A 25,119-nucleotide genomic window follows, 5' to 3' on the forward strand; every position below is an offset into this window, starting at 1 on the left:
AATAAAATGTATACAAAATTACCTGATCAGCAATTTGACGAGCTAATTTGTCTAATTTTGTACCATATTCGGATATCTTCTTAGCAGCATTTATTACATCCATTGTAGTTTTCAAAGGACCTTTTCCTCTGTGGAATAATAATAAGAGTTTTAAAAATCGATATAGAATACCTATGTAATGGAGAACAACTTCTTCTAAAACATTTATTCTCCAATTTACATTTTAAAAAACTACAAAACTAAATACACTCATACTAGAATAGGAAACAAATCATGATAAGACACTTTTAATTACTTGAAACAATTTGCATAAATTAAGCTCAAATTATTATTTAAATGTATTCTCATAAACAAATATTTTAGTAACAAAAGGCAACTTGCTAATTTTATCATTAGAATTAATAAAACAATTTATTTTCCAGCAAAATTATTTAACATCAGTGCACTGAGTAAATGAGGATTTGAAAATTAGTTGTTCTCGATTACCTCTTTTTTCTTAGCAAAAGCACCAATGGACTCCAAAATGTTATGGTATTAAGAAAAAAGTACTGGTAAGTATGGACATGAATTATACCTTGAGCATGAATAAATCTTGGTGTGCAATTCTGCTAAATATTAGTGGCTGTACTTTATAATTTTGCATCCCCAACATAGATTAAGCTTAGAAAAAAATTTTAATATTCACATTTAAGTAAGTTAATTCCCCCAAAAAGAATTCATACCTTGTAAAATCTGTCATTTCCATCATAATCATGCACATCTGCTTGGCTAATACGATGACATCATTTCCAGTGTCATCCCATTTTGCAACTTCTCTGTCAAATTTACTTTTTTCGGTGCGGAAGTTCTCTACTTGAGCAGCAATTTTCTGTTTGTCTTCTTCAGAAATGTATCGATAAGCGTCCTGAAATTTGGTAATGAAATTGATTTGACATCAAAAATAAATAATTGAATGATTGCATCTCATTTCTGTGCATTCAAATTTTAATAAAAGCTTCCAATTTTAAATACAGTGACACTTTCATTCAATACAAATTCTAAAATAATACTGACATTAAAATACCAATTTATAATTCATATAGAATTTATGACATATACTTACTCTGGTGTTATTTATGCCACTAATTTCAGGATATTCATCAAAATCAGTATGTGCACTAGCTGCATAAAATAGAGAAAAATAATTACATTATTTTTTACTTAAATTTGTCAACATCAAAAAGATATAGGAGGAGAAAATATTTTAAGTTCATATATTTCAGATTGAACACTAATTATAATTATTACTTCATGTGAATTTGCTCACTAATTAAAAAGTATAATGCAAATTAGTGCACTTCATAAGTTCAGAAGCTTCATTTAATAATAATTCATTTATTCCACACTATGGTGTTAAGACATGGATAAGCAGTTAAAAAGTTGCATTCTCTGTTGAAAGCATTAGATGAAGAAATGATTTGCAAATTTTATTCTAAAGTATTAGAATAAAGTCTTGCTACATGTGCTTGTGAATAAATATTTCTCCATTCCAGAAAGGAAAAACAATATATTCAGGTCACAACAGTATATTATTTACTTCAATAACAAGATTCCAAGTTCTTTAAAAAAAGGAAGAAGGCATTTAAAAAATATGTTTGTTAGGTCTTAATGTAAAAATTACAGAATTATGCACCCAGATTTCCAGATCATGAATTAAAGGGGGTAGTTCTATATCTCCCATTCTACTGGGCCAAGTGAAGAAATTCAAATTGAGTTTTTCATGTCTCGAAAGCATAACTTGGGACATATATTTACATTTATATACAGCAAAATAACACATATTTTTTTGTACTTCGATTCTATGACTCAAATTAGGCCTAGATATTAAATTTTGTAATTTGTGGTGAGAAATTTAAAGATTTATATTGGTGCAATTATTTCAGTTTGCGTCAAGAATAATTCACTAGGCAGAATTCTTAATTTACAGAAACCTACTTACTTTCCTTTTTTTCATTGATGCACAAGAGGAGAAAAGGTCCATTATTCATTCTTTCAAATAATTTTAGCGAAGTGCGTAAACCACATTGTTGTTATTATTGCTTGTTATTAAATACGCCAAAATGTAAATTCACATATATCTTAGGAAATTTTTAATAAAAAAAAAAGTAATTTTTTGCAGATAAAAATAGAATTTTAGAAATACATCTATTTTAAGGTGATGTTAAATATTTTATAGGTTATAATCCAATTTTTTTTCAAAAAATTTATAAAAATTACTTCAAAATACAAATTTTAAAAATAAATCATAAAAAATAGGCAAATTTTATTTGGAATTTTAAATTCTGGAAGAAGGTATCAAGTAAGTTTAATAAAAAAAAGAAATATTAATAAATACATATCAAATTAAATTAACATTGAGGAGCTAAAATTTTGAGAGCTTATTTTTTAAAAACTACTCATGCAATTTTTACAAAACTTGGCAGTTTGGCATGATTTGAGTCTTAGAATCGAAATATGAGAAAAAAAAAAAAAAAAAAAAAAAAACTGGCATGTCATTTCAGAAAAAGTGCAAATTTGTGTCAAAATACCAATGTTAGAATAATGCTATATATAAATCTAATATATATTCCAAGTCCCGCTTTCGAGACATGGAAAACACAATTTGAATTTCATCAATTGGCCCAGTAGAACGAGAGACATAGAACTGTCCCCCCTTTTTTTTGGCACAGTGTACATAATTATAAGTTTGGGGAAACCAAAATTAAACAACATTTTAACATTACCATACATAAAACCACATAAAAATTAAGAGTTTCTTAGTGACGTTATGTTTATCTGTTTACAAAATTGTCAACATAGTTTTAAAATACACATAATAAAGTTTTGTAATATCATTTACTGACACAGATGAACACTTTCATCAGAAATCCTATGAAAACCTGCAATCTTTTGTCATCTTCCATCTACGTAACTTTCCTAACTCTGTATATCATCTTCACCATCTTTTTCCCCTCTCAATGCACATATGAATATTTCAATATCATCTTAAAAAATCTGACTTGAATAGAATTGTTTACATCATCCATTTACACCTGCACATTCTCTTCACAACAAGATGTCAGTAACATGCACTGGATCTGTTTTAATACACTGCTGGTCACCGTAAATGCAACACCCTGAAGGAAGCATGCAAATAACATGAAATTTACAACATCCATTAGCTGAGGTGAGATATGCAAATGATTAGAATTTCAGTGCAGACACACATCACACTTGCCTTTGGTGCCACTTCAAAGCGCTATTTAAGGCTTGGAGTTTTCGCCGATTTCAAGTTCGGCAATTGTGTTTTTCTTGTGGTTTTTTCAAAAAAAAAAAACGATCAATTATGCCTCCTAGTAAACAGCGATCATCGTTTGATCAAGTATCCGAGTTTAACAGAGGAAGGATAGTGGCCTTTCGAGAGTGTGGATTATCTTTCAGGGAAATCGGTAGTCGTGTTGGACTAAACCAAACAACTGTAATGCGGACATGTGACCGTTGGATGCAGGAGGGTACGATGCACTGACGTGTTCGATCGCATCTACCTCAGTGCAGCACTTCACGTGATGACAGAAACATTGTGCGCATGGCAGTGACTGATCGCTCAGTCACATCAAGAACCATAGCACAGCACTTCAGTCTGTAACACAGCCCCCAATGCCTGCGTGTACCATTCGATAGCGTTTACAGCCGAGTGGTCTGTCCGCAAGACGTCCATTGTTTCGTCTACCCTTGACGCAGAACCACAGATGTCTCCGCCGCCAATGGTGCGATGAAAGAAGGATATGACGGCAGAAAGGAATGAAATTGTCTTTACTGAAGAGTCACGCTTCTGTATGCAACACCAAGATGGTCGGATTCGAGTCTGGAGACACCGTTGAGAGAGGATGCTGAACAGCGCTTGGTCTGCTGTACCTTAAGTACACATCCAAAGTCTCTTTGAATCAATGCCGAGACGTGTGGCAGCGGTGATCTCCAACAATGGGCGGCTACTCTGGCTACTGATTCTAGAAGGAACTACACTTCACAGAAGACTATGAATTTAATCATTTGATACTTGGTCAACATGTTATCTACTAAATAAATTTTGTTGTGATATCTCGTCTTTCTTGGTGTTGCAATGCGGGTGGCTAGCAGTGTATCAACAGAATCTTTTTTGGTCACTTTACTCATCATTTATGAACATGATAATAATCCATCATTTAGCCAGTGACAGTGCAAAGTAATATTCTTTATATTGTTTCATAGTAAATATGGTGTCTTTCAATGTGCATTGTTTTTGAAAATCATGACACTACCTTCAAAGGGATCAGTATTCATCTTCTATATACCGTGTAACTTATTACTTAAAACTTGCTATGTGGGCAGCAGAAACATACACAAATATTTTCCATATTTATGTCTTCAGATTGTTAGCACATTATTTTATTTTATTTTTTTAAAAATTTTATAGGTATAAATTTTGGATTTAAATTTAGGATCTTAAAAAATGCTGTTATTTTGATACTGCCGGTTACGAGAGATTTTATTTACCATACTTAATAATAAAATCTGAACCAATCAATGCATACTGATCATAAAGGATAAATATAATTAGACTAATCAACAAAGTTTACTAAGTTCTAACAAATAAATAAATAAAATAAAAAATAAAAGCCTATCTGTGTTTTTTTTTTTTTTTTTTTTTTTGATAATTTTGCTTTCATATATAAATCTTATTAAAATATCCTTTTTCTCATATAACCATTAAAAATAAAAACAGATTACTAAAATTGCTATTGAAGTAATAACTGGTAACAAATTTGCAATATTTAAATAAGGATGAATTAAGTATTTAACTTAATCAAAATTAAATAAATTCTGCTACTTGGTTTAGATGTCGCAGCACTGACATATTAATGAAATTTTAAAAATACAAAAATCTTGCTCTAGAAAGCATTCTCAAAGTTATATACTTATGGAAACAACTCACATTTGCTTTTTGTTTCAGAAGTGTTTGCTTCAAATTCGATTTCTGTTTCTGAATCCAGTTCTTCTGCAGACTAAAAAAGAGAAGTTTTTAAATGTAATTAGGTGATAAAATATAAAATTATACTAAAGCACTCACACATTAACAACTGTAATCAAATTACCCTGTTCATAAGTACAGCTCTTCTGATGTCTCTAACACCATCGTACACAAGACGAGAAGCATCAATAAATTCATTTTCATCTACTTCTTTTGGTGGACTGGAACTAAGAGCTTCAACAGCTATTTCGACTCTTGATGCGAAATTGGGCATAACTATGGCAAAGGAAATGATGGTCACTCATAGGGTGAAATAAGTAATACTTCAGCACACAAAAATTTTCGAGTGCAAGAAATAATTACTAAGCAATAGATAATATTTAAATGATGAATGCTGCAATCAAATCTTTTTTATTCCACCTTGCAGATGCCAGTTTAAGATATTTTCAGATACTAATTCAGAACCATCCTCAGCTGCAAAAGAGCAACGCTCATTGTGCTTTTGCAGCTGAGGATGGTGGTTCGGTAAAACCATCGAAACTAGTCCTGTGAAAATTTGAAAATATAATGCTGATGTTTGTTGTTTGACTTCTGAATTAGTATTTGTTCGGCGTGTTATTGTGTCTTAATTATATTTCAGATGTTTAAACTTAAAAGATATCATCCTAGTCAAAAACAACAAGGCATAAAAAAATACAGATGTAAAACAGAAAATATTAATGATAGCAACTTCATTATGGAACACAAAGTTTCTGATTTCTAAAAACTGTTTTGCTCAAATCCATATCAGCAGAAAATCATACCAAACTTCATTTCTGATTTCAAAGTAATATAACATAAAAAATCATCTCAAAGTAAGTTTTTACCGCTTAATTTAAATTAAAAGAAAGAAAAAATTAAAACAAACATACATATAAATAGCAACATAAAAAATACAACCTAAAATAAGCATTAGGTTGCAAGAAAATTCGAGGCTAATCAATCAACGTTACGAATTATTTCATCTGATTTACTGAAAGGTCCAGGTGCGGTGAGATAGCTTCCCCACAAAGCAGGTTTAGAGTTGCCATAAAATGGCAAGGGAATGCAGGGTTGCCACATATGGCGAGAAATAGTCCAATTGGCGACAAAATTGGTGATTTTCCATGGACGGATGCAGAACCTTCTGTAACGAAATCTTAATGGTTTAGCTCAGAATGTTCTCACACACAAGCCAAAAACTACATAAACCCTACTGGTACGCGGCGGAGAGTGAGTGCAAGATAGTTAGTCCATGTGGAGTCGATCGAGTTGACAGCTGGGCAGCGAGTGGCGAGCGGGTCGTTGAGTGCATTGAAAGAGACTCTTCATATATCCCGGTTAGTGCAATGTCGAGAGAAAGTTTTGAGCTCCGGGAACGACTGAACCAAGAAGAGCCAGGAGCTGTGCTCTGTGTGTCGTCGACTGCATTGCGAGTAGTAGAGTGGAGAGTCTCCAGAACGACCAAGCAGAGTCAGGAGCTGTACTCTGGTACTTTGCAGTGAAGCTGTCTCCACCGTGATAGCTTGATAACCTGAAAGCTGTGTCGCTGATCGTGTCAGTGTGTTTATAACAGTTCGATGACTGTAAACGAGATTTTGGAGCTATCCTGATTAATACCAGCCAATAAAGTGTGTTTCGATACTTCATCAAGTGTCATCATTATTCACTCCAAATCCATATGAACCCCATACAAACGTGAAGGAAGAAAATAACGTAACTGGTGTCAGAAAAAAAAAAAAAAAACGTTACAACTGGTAACAGAAATGCGATTTGCGAGTGAATGCCCGTGACCCGCCTTCGGAGAAAAGCCATGGCAGAGAAAACAGACAGGAAGAGGTGAAAGCTGAACTGAAAAAGTTAAAAGCCGGATATGATGAGATAAAAGCTGGATATAAAGAGATGACACCTGAGATCAAAGCCAGACAGAAGGAGATGAAAGCCAGACTGGAAGAGAAGAAAACCCAATGAGAAGAAATAAATGTCGGCCAAGGAAAGGTGAGAGAGCAACTCCGACAGATGAAAGGGGAGCTTACAGAAGAAACTGGAGCCATAAAAGACGATGTGGAAATGAGAGAAGTGGCATCTGAAGAATCAAAGGAAGTAGCTAATGAACTGCCTGAAAAAGATCAAGAAATGATGTGTGAAAAATCTAATGGGATTAAAGGAAAACAACGAAAACATGAAGAAATAAAAGATGGGAAAGAAGCTTTTGATTCACAAGTGTCTGAAGTGGATAAAAGTGAAAATGCGACTGTTAAGTTTGTTAAAACTGATAGTGAAGTTACGAAGTCACAGGCAGTAAGTGTTGAACCATCTGACAATGCATATGATGCAGAGATGGGAGATGCTGAAGTGCAGCTTAAGCAGTGCACTCCAGTATTGGAAGAAAATTCACCCACTTCACAAACTGGGTGTGTGTCTCATAGTGGACAAGGATTTGAGGACTTGCTTCTAAACCTGGATACTTCTGCTTGTAAAGGATCGGATTTTATTCATGACCCTGGTACAAACATTGAAACTGGCTTTCAGGAAACAGAGGTAAATAAGCATGTAGCATCTGCTAAAATTACTGAGGTAAACTGTACGCATGCTGTGAATGAACTACACAGTGGTAAACAGAGTGGCTTTAGATTTTCCTGTAGTCTGAAAGAACTGAATCTCCCGACTGTGATATGCAAAACCAGCATACATCTGAGAATTCCAGTAGAAAAGTATTTGGCACAGGTATAAATGAAAAGACAAACTGAAATTCATTCAGAACTTTAATAATTTGTATTATTTGAAATTGTTATGTGTTTAATTTACATATATAACTTGTACATAGTGTAAATATTGTTTCTTTAGTTATGTAATTTTTTTGTGTTATTACCTTTTGTTTGTATTGAAATATGCTTCTGACCAAGGGTTGTACTACCCGGGACGTGCAGTCCTTGGGAGGAAGCAGTGTTACAAAATGTCCAGGCGTGGTGAGATAGCTTCCCCACAAAGCAAGTTTAGAGTTGCCACATTTGGCGACAAAATTGGCGATATGCCATGGACGGATGGAGAACCTTCTGGAATGAATTCTTACCGGTTTAGCCTAGAATGTTCTCGAACACAAGCCGAAAACTACATAAACCTGCTGGTTCATGGAGAGTTAGTCAGTCCATGCGGAGTCAATCGAGCTGACAGCCGGGCAGCGAGTGCCAAGTGGGTTGTTGAGTGCATCGAAAGAATCTCTTTGTATATCGCGGTTAGTGCATTGTCAAGAGAACATGTTGAGCTCCGGGAATGACTGAACCGAGAAGAGTCAGGAGCTGTGCTTTGTGTGTTGTTGAGTGCATCATGAGTTGTAGCATGGAGAGTCTCGACAGTATGTAGATTTTCGAGAACAAGCAAGAAGAGTCGAGAGCTGTACACTAGTGCATTGCAGTGAAGCTGTCTCCACCGTGATAGCTTGATAACCTGAAAGCTGTGTCGCTAATTGTGTCATTGTGTTTATAACGGTTCGACGACTGTAAACGAGATTTTGAAGCTGTCCTGATTAACCATTTGACTGCTAAGCGGAGCAAAAATGCTGCATTCATTTGTCTCGAAAACCGTGATGCAATTAGTTATCTTAGAATGCACTCATATTACAAAGTACACGTAAAGTCAGACTACGTACGTTCACACCCACGGAGCAACAAAGACACACTGAAACTCGCAGCACAGTCACGGTTTTCGAGACTAATGAATGCAGTGCTTTTGCGCCGTGTAGCAGTCAAATGGTTAAAACCGGCTAAAGTGTGTTTCGAGTGTCGTTGTTATTCACTCCAAATCCACATGAACCCCGTACGAACGTGAAGGAAGAAAATAACGTAACAACTGGTGTCAGAAAAAAAAAAAAAAAAAAACACATAACAATATGTTATATTTTTATATAACAATTATATTTTAAAGTATACTTACTTACATACAAAGAAAATGTTATTAAGCATATTAGACAGATATGGATTCCTTTGTGGAAGTAAAAAGTAATTTTTACCCTCTTAAACAATAGAAAAAAATCTGATGTGTACACCGCATGACTTCCTTGTACGGAATATTAAATTATACGCATTTTTTCTTGCATTTAATTTAAACTTATTGGATTGAATTAAATCTACTTCGCCGACAGCGCATAAACCATAATAGAAGAAATGCATTCTTTAAAATTCACTCTAGTATTTGTTTACCATAGCGACACTCTGGCGCTAGATTCACTTAACAGTATTATATTTAGTTCATATTATAACTCAGAATGCATAAAATTTATATCATTTAAAGAATTATCTAATCGTTGCCACATGTTCTATTCAAATACTATAATAAAGCTAGAATGATGTATGAAAGAAATTAAGAAAACAAAACAAAAAAGAAATGGTTTTTCACAGACGATGGAGTATTTCTCATTCAATTAATTCAGTTCTCACTTCGTGACAAGGCAAAAATATATAAAAACTCAAAATATCTGTATTAAAAATTATGAAGTAAATCTTAAACACTTATTTCCTCGAAAAAATTCCAGAAAAGATTAAGCATGATTTAATTCGCAATAATAAATGAAGGTGTTATCTTTGTTGTTGCAAAGATACGTTTCTCTAGATTGGCAACAAATCCACTACTCTGCTGTTTCAAATGTAAACAAGCAATGGCCGCCATCAAAAACATTATTAGGCTTAGCGGCACTTAAAGAACTTTAAAATTGTTGATAATTCTAAAAATATTGCATACAGATTTACTAAAGGCATAAAAACCTTAACCGGAAGATAAGAACAACATAATTCAATCATTTTTAAAGCAAAAAATATACAATTTACAAACATATAAGAGTAAAGAAACTGAGATCAATGAGCCGGGTAACAGAGTGAATATATATATATATGTACGTTTGGTGCGGCCGATTGCAACCAAAATATGAGGTGCACATCTAGATGTTATAGCAGTTCTATATACAAAATTTCAACGTTCTGAGGCTACTCGTTTTTTAGTTATGCGAGATACGCATGTATGTATATACATACGTTCGTACAGACATAACGAAAAATTCTCTTCAGAATTCATTTTAAAGCAGTTTTATAATTTTTTGGGAGAAAAAGAGTCTTTTATTCTGTCCTTACATACAGATATCACACAAAAAAATTGTTAAATTTCATTCAATAGAGGTCAAAATGGATATTTTCGTTGAAATATGCTGCCTGAAACTTTTCGCGATTACAATACTTCCTTTTTACTTCATACAAGGAAGTAAAAATTAATATGTATGCTGTTTGCAAAATTCCCAACAGTAAAGATTTCTGTAAATTTAATTCCAACATGAATTCTGGCGTTATGCTCTACATTATGCAACTAGAAATATAATATTGCAAAAAGTGCTAAAACTGAAATTTTGGATTTATTAAAAAACAGTTTTTCTGTTCTTTGAGCTGGCCATGACCTTTTTTTAAAAGCATATTTTCTATTTTTAACATAAAAAAAATTCACAAAGGCCTTTTTTTCAGAATGTATAAGCCTTGGTACAGGTATGTGCAGAAGACTCCAGAATTCCACCATTAGTTGTATAGTTCCAGCTTTATTTCTATACAAAAGTATACCAATGACAGTTCTAAGGTTCATTGTGCCCAACAATATGGCAGCCAGTCTCACTAACTACTATATTCCTATCTGCCATTGTTGTTTGGAGTGTAAACAAACCAGCTGCAAAGGGCATCTACGTTTGAACACAATGACCTAAAACTTGTGCACAAATTCTTGAAACATGTCATTTAATTCTAAAACTAATCACATAAATTTAATATTAAGAGATTGTAGATTTTGTATTTTAAGATAAAAACTCATTTAAAGTGAAAAATTTGCTAAGATTCATGATTGACATTAAAAACAGTCTGGTGAATGTGGGGGCAGAAAATGCTAAATAATTTCAGAGAGATAAATTTGTTTCTTCAAATCAAATATGTTGTAAATGTTTTAAGTTTGTTTTCAGACACACATTAAAAAAACTGCCTTTAACTTTGCCATATAAAATTCTCTGAAAATTGAAATTTTGTTTTACACTGAAAACTGAATGCAGATAACAGGCATTTGCAGATATTGGAAGTCTACTATATATTAGGTTTTATTTTTTATTGCAGACAGGACATTCAAAAGTCAGAAGAAATTAAAAAAAAAAAAAAAAATGTAATTAAGCAGCATAACACAACAAGCTTAAAGTGATCACCTACACTTTCAAACAACAAAAATGAAAATATTTTTTGTTTGGAAAAGTATATACAACTTCTTATATACTTTTACAAAGTCAACTTAGTATAAATGATTAAAAAAAATAACCTCTCCAAAATGGTAATTCATCCTCCTTTGTTTTAAAAAATAATTCTTAACTTAAAATAACTGAAATCGTCACATTATGTAATCAACTAATTTTATAGCAATTCCAAAGCTAAGGAATACCCAAATTTAAAAAGGGGACAAAGTGCCTCACAAATTTCAAATTTAAGTATTTAAGCAAATTAAGTATGAATTACTTCCCTTCTCAAATTAACAAAAAATTCTCTCCTCTATCACCAAAATGACATTAAATAGACAGAAATTTTTAATTACTGGACAAAATCCAGTAATTAAAACATTTAATTTCTGGACATAAATCCAGACATTTAATTTCTGGACATAAATCCAGACATTTTTAATTAGTCTGCTTAGATATCCCTTGGCCAGCACTTTGTGAAATCATTTAACCACTGCTTATTTCATCTCTGCATTTCTTGCATACAGTGAAAAGTCAGTAAGTACACAACAAAATGGTACTTACATATATTAGCACAGTCACCTTAGCAGAAATCACAAAACAACCAAATTGGTTCAAACTGTGGCAACCAAGTGCAGGATAATCTTCCAATTTCAAGAAGCAATATTGCCATTATCATGCTTTGTTGTATTTCAAGTTACAACAGGTTTATTTTAACACAGTTTGTGATATTTTTTACCTTAACTCAATTTTAAAATATGCGAGTTTTATTCTTAAATTATTCTTAAAATATGCGAGTTTTATTCTTAAGTTAAAAAAATTCTTCTGTTACAGGCAAATGCCTGTAACAGAAGAATTTTTTTATGGAATTTTTGCAGGAACACAGCATCTTGCAACAAAGCTGTTAAAAGAAACAACTAGAACTGATCACCATACAATTTTATCCCAGGAAAAGAGATGAGAACCTGTTTGTATGTAAGTATATTGATTGATTTTTCATATAAATATCTAATAAAAATATAAGACATATAAGTAATAATACGTATAAAATAAGGTTTCACAATTATAAGTTATATTTGCCTTTCTTCTGTAAAATATCACCAAACTACAATAAGGTATTTGTATAATACAGAGGTACCAAAGAACTTTGCTTAAAAATAACAATTAAATTGCTTAAGGTATATAAATGTCAAGTATTACATGCACATCTAATATAATTTTACAATTACCTTGATACTAATTCAGAAGACAAACAACAAAAATCAGCGTTATATTTACAAAATTTCCCACAGTTAGTTTTCTGTGGAAATTTTGTAATTTTAAATTTCTGTGGAAATTTTGTAAATATAACGCTGATTTTTGTTGTTTGTCTTCTGAATTAGTATTTATTCGGCGTGTTATTGTGTCTTAAATTACCTTGATCTCTGAGAACTGCTACGGCTTTCAGTACACCTTCAGTATAAATTCCAGGTTCATAATTATCCATTTCAGCCGCAACTACATTACAGACTCTAGCAGAACGCCCACGAATGGCACCTGCTGTTCTGTCCAAAGTATCAGCATCTCCTTCTTGCAATGCGAGAACACATTTATTTACATCTTCTAAGATGTGATTTTCTGGAATAAAAAAAGTGTACTTCAGACAACCAGCAATATGTTTAGAAGTTAAGAAGTTATCCATTCCTTAAAATTCAGAAATTAAACAATTCTAAGAATAGTAGTCCACTTTAGGTAACTAGATGAAACAGTATAAAAACTTGCAATGAAACCACATTCTTATTTGAAAATGCTTCTAAAAAGTACTGCCTTATTTTTTTCTTAGTTATAAATTTTAGATGAATTCAAATTAAATAACAGTTGAAGTACCACCAATGTTTAGTGATATGATAATTCATTATTCATTTCTGTCTAATGCAAGATTCACAATTCTTAATGTGAAATTTTGAGGAAGTGGAGGGGAGGAACTAGCATTAAAGTAATGGGTCATCCTGAAAGTTCTGCAGTTTTACGAAAATACAAATGAAGCAGTACAAAACAAGAAATTTTGAATGAAACACAAAAGCACCATTCTGTGCCATTTTGCCATCTCTCCCGCAGCAAGAAAATAATTTTTTTAAAGTCATTAGGTTTATTCATAAGAAGCCATTAAGGTGCTGTGTGATAGTGAATAAAGTGAGCTCAGACTGCTCAGAAAATTTTGAAGTGACTTGAAGAGATGAAAATCCAAGAGAACAAAGATTAGTGACTACAGGACATGACAAATTATTCCAGTCATATTATTCAATTAATCTTTGTTTCACATTCATCAGAATGTGAGGCTGAGCATTGTTATGACGGAAAGCAACACTTTGATTAGTTGTGGGTGCTTTGTTTCAAACTTCCATTTTTAAAATTGCCATTTTGAAACAGTAATTTTCTGAATTTGTTGTTTGATTTGGAGGGCCAATTCCTGTGTAGATCCACCATACAGAAAACAATACTGAGTGTTTTTTTACAAAACAAGGGGTGTTTTTTTAACGTTTTGTGTGTTACCTTTATTTATTAAATACTTCTTTGCACTTAAACCATAAAATTAAGTTCAATAGCAATGTCGCAAAATAATTTCAAAATGAGCATATCTTTAGAATTTCCAATACACAGTTCCGTGTGCTGGAGATAAAAAGTCCTCCCCCCATAGAGTGTTGCCATTCCTCGCTTTTAAATATTGAGTTTGTTACTAAAACTTTCCTTAACGTTTTGCAAAATATGAAATAGATAATAAAACAAATTCCAAATTTGGGCTTCTGGATGCTCATTTTCGAGTGGAGGACTACGTTATTCAAAATTTGGTGTCTCTAGGTACCGTTGTTTTATCACAATGTGAGAAATATACATTATTTATGCAGATTTTTCATTATTTAATTTCTTCAAATATAATACAGGACTCTAACATTTGGTGGCAACAGTCAGAAAAGTGATTCGCCGTTCATAGTGATTCAATGCAAAATGAAAACAATAGTCCTTCAGGGACAAAGCCCCTTTGGACTACACTGGTGTGCAAAAATTAAGGATGAGACGGTTTTTTTCAATATAACTTTGTACAAAAGCTTTCCAAATCAACACATTTAATACCATAAGATCCCCAATACGTAAGGACATGAGTAATGTAAGCAACACTTACTAAAAGAGAAATCAGAGGGATAAAAAGAAGCTTTATTGAAAAAGTAGCATGGAGCGCAATGCGACTGAAGGCCGAAACATCCCTGTGATGGGTGTCCAGCAAGAAACATCCGGTCTTTAATAGGGGATATGATCTCCCCTATTAAAGACCCTGACTGCTAGGCAGGTTTCACAGTGTCTGCCCATGCTGAGAATGAGGGTGTCAATGAGTTGTTGAGGCATTGCTGCCCATTCGTTTTGCAGCACCAATCGAAGCTCTGGAATCGTTACCGGTGGTAAGGTATGAGCTGCCAAGCGTCTGCCTAGAAAATCCCATACATGCTCGATGGGATTTAGATCCGGAGATTGTGCCGGCCAATCCATATGTTCAATATCCTCACTCTCTAAGAGCTGTTCGGCAGCTACTGTGCGATGACATGGTGCATTGTCGTCCATGAAAAGGAACTGCGGACCCATAACGCCTCTAAAAAGACGCACATATGGAAGAAGAATCTCGTTACAATAACGGGTCCCGTTGACTGAACCTGCATCGAAGATGTGAAGGTCTGTACGACTACCAAGCATGATGCCTCCCCAAACGAGAACACCGCCACCTCCATACCTGTCCCTTTCAATGATGTTCGAGGGATGATTGCAGCTTCCCCACTCTCTCCAGATGAGTATGCGATGAGAATCGCTACTCAGACTGAATCTGCTCTCATCTGTGAAGAGTACTCGTCCCCTTTCATTGTCTCTCCAATTCCGGTGTTCCCGGCACCACAGAGAACGCCTTCTCCGATGGGCAGGCATTAGAGGTACACACCGTACAGGGCGTAGTGCAAACAGACCACCACCGTGCAGTCTTCTGACCACGGTAAAACGCGATATCGGTCGTCCACTCGCCTGTGTCTAGCGATTTTTCCCGCTGTCTGCCGCCTGTTTCTTCTGGTCTAAGGCAATATACCGGTTATCTGCGGGTGTGGTTCCTCGTGGACGACCATTACTAAACCCCCGGATAGCTGTCCTTGTAGTTTGAAATTGTCTCCAAAGTCGTGAAACGATGCTGTGAGCAATTCCGAACTCTGCAGCCACACTTGTCACACTGCGGCCTTCCTCCAACTTCCCAATGATTCGACCTCGGGTAAAAGCATCCAGATATCGTCTAACAGATTCATTATTCGCCATTTCTCGCTGAGGCAGCAACTCGGTGTGATTTTAACTACTATACGGCGTGCAATCTCTTTGCCAGAAATACTGATCTAACACCGACAACATGCTTTATACTACTCAGACACTCCCCCATTACGTCTACCTGCATATCTATGCATGTGCTACCGTACATCCCCTGACTTAATCTCCTGATTGGTCTTTCTGTCCGCTCTGCCTCTTCGTTCAGCTGATATGCTAATTTTTCGACTTCGTCCTTAATTTTTGCACACCAGTGTAAAAAGAGAGACAGAGAGAGAAGCTCTTTTTTTTTTTTTTTCACAGCACAGTCACATGCTGAAACTCAAGCGAGCATATTCTGCCTTGTTAAAGCATCGAGTACCCATACATTGTAGTGGTTTGCATATCTTTATCTTCTTCAAATGATCACGTACTGTACATCTGGGGATATTTATTTTGTCTGTTAGTTCCTGAACTACATAATATAGATTTTTAGCAATGGCTTCTTTTTATACATAGATTATTTTTACAGAGGATTGTCATCGATAGCAGGCTTCATCTTGGAGGATGAAATGTCTGCCTTTCAACTTCTCAATCCACTTTTGAACTGTGTGATCCAAAAAAAGCCCTTTAATGACACACAGCACAAATTTCATAAACAGCTTGATTAGCAATTTTTCCTTTTTTATAACGAAAGAGTATAATATAACAAAAATGAAATTTTGGGTTCTCTGTTCTTAATGCTGTACTGAAAGAAAAATTATGCAACATGAGTGGAAACATATTTGCTCCAATCTTGGTAACTCCTTAGCAGCATTAAAATAATCAAAAAAAAATCTGATGTGTACACCACATGACTTCCTTGTATGGAATATTAAATTATATGCATTTTTTCTTGCATTTCATTTAAACTTATTGGATTGAATTAAATCTACTTCGCCGACAGCGCATAAACCACAATAGAATAAATGCTTTCTTTAAAATTCACTCTAGTATTTGTTTACCATAGCGACACTCTGGTGCTAGATTCACTTAACAGTATTATATTTCGTTCATATTATAACTCAGAATGCATAAAATTTATATCATTTAAAGAATTATCTAATCGTTGCCACATGTTCTATTCAAATACTATAATAAAGCTAGAATGATGTATAAAAGAAATTAAGCAAACAAAACAAAAAAGAAACGGTTTTTCACAGACGATGGAGTATTTCTCATTCAATTAATTCAGTTCTCACTCCGCGAGATGGCAAAAATACAAAAGACTCAAAATATCTATATTAAAAATTATGAAGTAAATCTTAAACACTTATTTCCTTGAAAAAAATCCAGAAAGGATGGCAATAATAAATGAAGGCGTTATTTTTGTTGTTGCGAAGCTAAGTTTCTCTAGATTGGCAACAAATCCACTAGTCTGCTGTTTCAAATGTAAACAAGCAATGGCCGCCATCAAAAACATTATTAGGCTTAGCGGCACTTAAAGAACTTTAAAATTGTTGATAATTCTAAAAATATTGCATACAGATTTACTAAATCCACAAAAACCTTAACCGGAAGATAAAAACGACAAAATTTAATCAATTTTAAAGCAAAAAATGTAGAATTTACAAACATATAAGAGTAAAGAAACTGAGATCACTGAGCCGGGTGACAGAGTGGATATATATATAAATATATTTATATGCGTTTAGTGCGTCCGATTGCAACCAAAATACAAGGTGCACATCTACATGTTATAGCAGTCATATACACAAAATTTCAACATTCTGAGGCTACTTGTTTTTGAGTTATGCGAGGTTCGTACAGATGCCACGAAAAATTCTCTTCAGAATTTATTTTAAAGGAGTTTTATATTTTTTTAGGAGGAAATGACTCTTTTATTCTGTTCTTACGTACAGATACCACGGAAAAACATCGTTAAATTTCATTCAATAGCAGTCAAAATGGATATTTTCGTTGAAATATGCTGCCTGAAACTTTTTGTGATTACAACAACACACATTTTTACTTCCTTTTTACTTCGTACAAGGAAGTAAAAATGTGTGTTAATTTGAAAAACTGCAGAACTTTTCAGATGATCGACTAGATTCTCAATTGCCTGACATTAATAGGACTAATGAACAGTGTCAGATAACCTGGGATGCTGAATAACACAGAAGTGACAAAAATCAAATCTCAAACTGTATCTGGCGAACAAAAAATAAACTTTTGTAACAAACATAAACTGCTAAATATTGGTATATAATTTTATCTTTTCATGTTTACACGCAGGAGAATTATTTTATATTAAAATAAAGACCAATAAATACAAATAAAATAAACACACAGTATAAAAATTTTTCATAAAAAATTCATTGTGATGGATATTAATAAATATTATAAATAACAAAAAAATTAACAGAGTGCAGATTTTTCAATGTACATCAAATATTCCAAATCCTAGCATGACTAAAATCCTGAGCAAGAGAAAATGAAAGAAAAAGCTCAAAAAACCTAAAACAGTAAGAAGCAGTATTTACTTTTGTTTATGCAATGGTGAAATTTAGCTTGGGGAAAAGGCAAATAAATAGATACATTCTGATAAAATAGACGGCTGAAATTAAATTTATTACGCATTATTTCAATACCAAAAAGAGGAAAGTTACAAGATTTAGTTTCAAGCATGAATTTATAATAGTTTATACACCATAGATTTCACAAGTTTACCGATAAATGCATTATCACATAGTTAATTCAAACATCAGCACTTATCATTCTATATTATTTTTATTCTGTTACTAATACAGCAGTACTGATGCTTAGGGAAAAAGTGATTTTAAAATTATTACCAGACACAGCTAAGAAATCATCAATAGTAGTTATGTCATCAACAGCTTCAGTTAGAATTCTCACTTGGTTTTCCCAGGCTTCTTTAAATGCATCCATATTCTCCTGAGCAACTTTAGATCGAGGACGGGCAGCTAAAATTCTAGCAGCATTTATAACCTAAAATAGTACAGTAAACATGTGTTGCAGTAACTAACTATATGAGTAACAGAACTTGATTGGTACAAATTTTCAAGCATAATACTTTGTCACACTATTAATTTCAAAATGATTAATAACTGATAAGTATAAGACGCTGCATACTTATACTTAGATACTGGTATTTTAATCTTATGTTTGCCTAGCTATTTTTTGCAAGAATTAATCATGTATTCTAGTGCACTTCCATTAGCTTAGTATAATATGTTTTTAAATGGTTCCTATTACAATTCTCAAAGATTGTTATGTGCATTACATATGATGTATAAAACATGTGAACTAAATTCATTTCTTATAGGTGAGCATTCTGTATGACATAAGCTGTCCTTGTATTCTTGTGTCAAGAGTGCATTAAACATTACATTATCTTACATTTAATAATGCTCAGTCTATGACAATCTATATACAACAATACATGCAATGACCTTAATGCCATTTTGTTCACCCTGTATAAGTGCATTAAATAAATAATCAATTGTTTATATACAGTAAATGCTTGACTACATGGAAAGCATAGGGAAAGACTGAATACCATATATGTGAAAACTCCAAATATTTAAGCACATAAAATATCAAATTCATAGCAGAAATGCCAAATGAATACAAGAATAAATTTCCTGCGTAAAATTATAAAAGCAGTCATCTCATTTGTTAGCAATTTAAATCTCAAAGGCCTTAATTTAAAATTATGCAAGATTATTTTAAGGGGAAGGGTGGAAGAATACATTTCAGACATAAAAGCTGATATATTTTCAAATTCTTAAACATTTTCTACAACTACAAAAATTCCATAAATAAATGTAAATTTCCTCAAAATGCCTTCATTACAACCTAGAGTCTTTTATTTTATATTTTTTCCTAGAATGCTGAAACAAAGTTTGGCCATCCCTGTTAAGCTGCGTTCACACCAATGCGGTCACGCATAAAGCGTTAACCAATCAGCGAGTTCAGAGGTGGCATTTTGCCGGATGGCCGGAGACCGTGTGAGTTGACTTAATTTCAACTTTTTGATGCGTCAGTTTCAGGCATCTCGTTTCAAACGTTCAGTTTATACCATGGTTTTTAAATTATTGCACTAGAAATTCTTGATGAAAAAAAAAAAACTCAAATGGACTAATCTTAATAAAAATTTAAGATAAAATATAAATAATGCATATGCTAATAGAATAAATAGCTTTATAAATTATTTAAAGAAAAATTCTCAAATTTATTAGTAGCAATAAACTTTAATAATCAACCATAAGTGATATATTGTTGATAATTTTACAGAATAATCTGAAGCAATAGATTGTTGCAAGAAAATAGTAATGGATTTCGAAATCCCAGATTCTGAATTTTTTAAAAAAATATCTACATTAGTTTAAGGTTGCTTGTGTTGCCTAGTGGATGAAACGTTGGCTTCTTAAGTGTCAAGAAGCCAATGTTTCAAAAGACTTTGATTCAAGCGCCACCAGAGTGGTGTAATGGAATTGGTATTTAAAAAAAAATAGTTACAGAAAATGTTATAGCTAGTTTCAGAGCAGCCCAGATGCTTTTTCAGTTTCCTGAAAGTGAAGTGTGAAAACGACGCTTACCCGCAAGGTACCTTAGCGGGAATGTAACATGCTCAAGTAAAAATTCAGCTCTCACTAGGGGCTTGTATTGTGGGTTCAAGCCTTGCTTCCTACGTTTGATGATGGTACAGTATACTTTTTTTTTTTTTTAATCTACCGCGACTTTTTTTTGGGGGGGGTGACACAAGAACTTGCATTTATTTTTCATTTCATTCATCATTCATACAAACCTAATTTTCACACGGCATTGTGTGCATTATCCTTCTTTTGACAACGAGCCTTTGGTATAATTCATAAGAAGATCTGACTACTGTGATCTGATTCTATTTCGGCTGACATGAGACTAGCAAAAGCGATACTGGTATTAATATAAAGTTGCCGTTTCATCTAATTAAAAACTTAGTAAGTTCTAAATTTTAAACGAGTAGTGACGAGTAAACCATTTGTTTAAAAAATTTTAAAAACTGTTACTTATACAGAAAAGAAGCTCGCTAGCATGTATCTGATTTCATGGAATACTTCTATGCATTTTAATGGCTTCATGTTTATTTTTCTTAACATGCATGACCACTTTTCGACAGGTTTAATCTTGATGATAATTTTTCATTAATTTAAAAAACTTTTGCATGAGCATTAGCAAATTTGCTAATTATGGAATTCAATTTTTAACGCAAACAAAGAAGTATTATATAAAATGCAGTTACTTCAATGAGTTTTAGATAAAAGTGACCTTATAAAATAAACCTTTAGATAGTGGCTGTTCATTAATATATGAATGACTAATTGAAGTAATTACAGTTGCATTTAAAGTAAAAAATAAGGCAAAAACTAAAATATTTTTTTAAAAAATTTATGTTTATTAACTTAAAAATAACTGCTTTTTTTAAGTGTGACATTTAATTTAGTAATGCTGTAAATCCTACATATATTTAAACAAAATATACTTTTTTATTGCATTATTTAAACCAATTAAGGGAAGTTTATCTAAGGAAAAGTTCACACATCATGCAAATACATTTATGGTATTTTACTACATGAAAAATTTACTCTCCAGAATAGAATCATGCAATTAGGATTTTTTAATTATTCAACAAAATTCATAAATAAATTAGATATATACAACAATCCTTTCCTGGGATATCCTATTCCTATAGTCCAAACGATTCGTTTCTGGGATATTCTGACAAAAATTAGTCTTCTGCTTTTGAATAAATAGTTCAATTAACCCTAGAAGTTCATCATCGAATTGATGAGGTGTCATGTGAAAGTAATTAAAAGAAATTTCATTTCGTTCAAGCTCATTTCTTCAATTAAATTATTTGCAACACCTTACTACAGTCAACTCTCACATATTAATATAAACCACTGCATTCTGCTTCTCTTACACAAGGCAAGAAGTAAAATAAGTTTTAATCGAGCAGAAATTAAATCCGTTTTAATTAAAAAATATAATCGTAAAAAGTCAAAAATACCACACAAAAATTTTTTTCATCAATTTGAACGTCAAAATGAATTCTAAATCATTGCTAAATTGTATCAAATTCTGTATGATCTTAAATGTTTCTGATGCATTACATGCATTTCCTGTTCCATTCACAGACCACTCCAAATTAATTTCTACCATTACTAATGATTCAGAAATTTGGCAGACCTTTCCATCTATAAGCATTAATCCGTCCATCTGGTAAAGCATTCATAAGCAAATCTAACTTCCAAAGACTTCAAAACTATTTGATAAAATTATTTTTATTTTTAGAGTACAATATTTTTATTTTACTTTCATTTTTATTTTATTTTATTTATTTATTTATTTTGCTTATGTTTTTGAACAACATTATTAAGTTTCTTAACAAGAAATGAAATAAAATAATTATGTTTGGCTATAGATTAGTTTAAGTTCACCATATTTCATACAGTTATTTTATTCGCACATGAGTCGTACCACCGGCATATGACTCGGAGGCCATAGCTTGCGAGCTGTGCTACGGTCACCCCTGATAACCACCTCCCCAGTCTAAATGGAACAGAAATTTGTCAAAGTTTAAAATTATGCAAAATTTGACTGGCAGAGATTTTACAGATACATTTTTTTTTATCTTGCAGTCTTTTGATAAAATACGAACTAGATATTTAAACTATAAATAATTACATTCCTAAATGCTTGTAACAAAAAATGAAGCAGAATTTCATTTGAAGAATGTTCTTTAAAATGAAGGGTAATTTTATTTGATTAAGAACATCTTTTACAACTTTTAAGTGTACACTTCTATCATTTCATCTAATTAAGATTGCCACATCTTCAAAGACATTAATGAGATACACATAAGGAAAACACATATAAACTGGTAAGTTTTGGTCTGACAGAACATTAAATAGAAAAAATAATATCACAAACCTGAGGACAGAGATTGCCAATTTGTGCAGCAGCAAAACGAACCATTTTTACACCATCTTCATTGTTGGACATGGAACATGCAAGATTGGCTACCTGAAAATAACACACACCATTTAAAATCTCCTTATTAAAAATGTTATTTTTATACTTGAATTTCACACACAACAGAAAATGAATCAGTTGAACATTATCTTCTATCATATCATTCAGTTATACCTTCTCACACTTCTTGGCAAGCTTTAACTCACTACAATGATGCATATGCTAGAACGAAGCATTACACACTTCTAAAAATCTGTTTCATCGCTTGGCAAATTTAATTTCTATTTTTCTCAAGTTTATTGAGAAACTTCGCAGTAACTCACTAACACACTGTTCTTCATAAAGAAAAAAAAATCTCCTTTACACACTGATTTTCTTTTTTGGCCCTTTTTCATTCTCTCTACCCCTCATGAAAAGTCACCAACTCACTAGTGATTTTGTGAATTAGGCCACAGGTATTGTTCTGTTCATAAATAACAGAACAGAGCATGTTATGAGAAACTAAAAAACTTTACAAGAAAAAAACTGAAAAATCAATATAGCTAATATTTACAGTATATATTATACAGTAATGATGATCAAATAAATAGCATGTAAATCCACGTCTAGTATGCATATGTGTGGATTGGTTATTATTGTGTGAATGCTTTAAAATATGCCAAAAACATGGCAATTCAACCTAGTGATGAAATGGGAATGTGCATAATCAGAAAGTATCTTTCTATTAGTTCAATTTTTCATTATATGCCTTAGAAAAATAAAACTCAAATAAAGGATAAGAACATTCTGACTGTCACGCTTTTGGTACTGTGTAAGTGTTGCCCGGTAAACAATATTAATCCACAAATTTTATGAACAGACTAGGCAGACTTAACATATTTTACTAGAATCTAATTTCTAAAAGGATAAGAAACATAATATTCAACAGAGAGATAACTTATTATTTTGGAACATGAGAGCTACATGCAAACATAATAAAATGAGAAAACATATGAAACTATATATATTGCTGCACACTTTAGACAATTGGTGGGAATGATACGCCCCAAATGTTTTAAAATTTTGCTAATGTTTAGAATGTAGCTAAGATGTTAAGTTGTCCCTGATTATGTTAAAGGATTAATATCTAAAATAGGTTCAAATTACTGTCCCTAAAGCTCATCAGATCAAGAACCACATAAGAACTGTCTATTTTATTTCAACAGATTGTTGATTGAACACTTAGAAATTGAAAATGGCACAACCTAGTGAATTAGAGATGTTAGAGAGTATAAAAAAAAGCTTTTTCCAACTTCTTCAACTATAATGTATGAGTAAAATAAGTAACACATTAAAGAGACGATACTGATTATGATCTGGATGATTTAAAGTAGGGGTCTTCAACCCGTGGCCCGCTGAAGGCATTTTAGTGGCCCCACATTTGAATTTGAGGAAGCATTGAAGAATTTTAAGAAATTTTGGTTTCAAGAAAAATTGCCTTGTCAGCTTTTTGTCGTAAAAAAAACTTTTTGTTCTCTTATTCTTGATATTTAAAGCATTTTATTGACATGCCTGATATTATATGAAATAAAAGTTTCTGAAAATGATCTCAATGATTTGAACTACTGCTTACTGGAAAAAGATCTACTTGTTCACAATCTGTATTATTTTATGAAAGCTTTTGAGACAAAATTAATCCTGTCTGCAAGTCAGTTGCTAAATAAGAATTCCACTCACTTTCCAAAATTGATGGAGTGTGTGAAGAACTTTACAACATGGAATTCAAATAATTTTGTACAATGCATTTCAAATTTGAAAGAGGTATTCAAAAGCAGATTTTCGTGAAAATGAAATTTTTATCAGAATTTTCTCCTAACCATTTTCAGTAGACGTTGGAAGTGTTCCACCTGAACTTCAATTAGAATTTATAGATTTACAAAGTGACTCTGCAATAAAAATGCAAGTTTCTTGAAAATCCTACATTAATTGATTTTTATTTGAAGGACGTGACCAAAGACAAGTATCCAGGAATTCGTAAACATGCACTCTTCATGTCTTCTATCTTTGGCAGTACCTGCATATGTCAACAGCTTTTTATGGATTGCAACAACACAGATTAAACTGGATACTGAAACTTTAATCAAGAATAAACAATGTCAAATTTTGCATTAAACTAAAGTAACTACAATCCCCACCAGTAATGCATTTATTTTTTTTTAATAATGCATTTTGCAATGTAAATGCATTTTGCAACATCGTTCTGTACAATCATCTTTATACTTTTTTTGCCATAGTTAAAAAATGTTGCAAAACATTTAAATTCGGTTTCCACTTGACTTTTTAGAACCAATGTATATATTACAAATCTGTAACACTATCTCTTCGCTTAGAATTAATTGTAGTCTTGTAAAACAAACCTCCCTTTTTTATATAAATTTTCTGACAAACGTGTGGCCCGCGGATCTTTGTGAATTTATTGATGTGGCTTGTGGACCTTTGTGAATTTATTGATGTGGCCCTCGGGTGTGAA

At 32.6% G+C, this 25,119-nt stretch overlaps 1 protein-coding gene across 3 annotated transcripts in view; it reads right to left on the reverse strand.

Moving 5' to 3' along the window:
* alpha-Cat (catenin alpha) overlaps nucleotides 1–25,119 on the reverse strand; it is a 68,339-nt gene that overhangs the window by 15,419 nt on the left and 27,801 nt on the right. For all 3 annotated transcript variants that reach the window (XM_035350282.2, XM_035350281.2, XM_085814053.1), the window contains 8 exons: nucleotides 22,569–22,661; nucleotides 18,425–18,581; nucleotides 12,705–12,905; nucleotides 5,151–5,302; nucleotides 4,991–5,060; nucleotides 1,103–1,161; nucleotides 723–904; nucleotides 23–128 (listed from right to left, as the gene is read on the reverse strand). In XM_035350282.2, coding sequence (XP_035206173.1) covers nucleotides 23–128; nucleotides 723–904; nucleotides 1,103–1,161; nucleotides 4,991–5,060; nucleotides 5,151–5,302; nucleotides 12,705–12,905; nucleotides 18,425–18,581; nucleotides 22,569–22,661 — 1,020 coding nt within the window. The remainder of the gene's footprint in view (nucleotides 1–22; nucleotides 129–722; nucleotides 905–1,102; nucleotides 1,162–4,990; nucleotides 5,061–5,150; nucleotides 5,303–12,704; nucleotides 12,906–18,424; nucleotides 18,582–22,568; nucleotides 22,662–25,119) is intronic.

Source organism: Stegodyphus dumicola, chromosome 3 (genome assembly GCF_044657685.1).
Source record: "Stegodyphus dumicola isolate Sdum_Otavi_A_Nest chromosome 3, ASM4465768v1".
In the NCBI taxonomy this organism is placed as follows: domain Eukaryota; kingdom Metazoa; phylum Arthropoda; class Arachnida; order Araneae; family Eresidae; genus Stegodyphus; species Stegodyphus dumicola.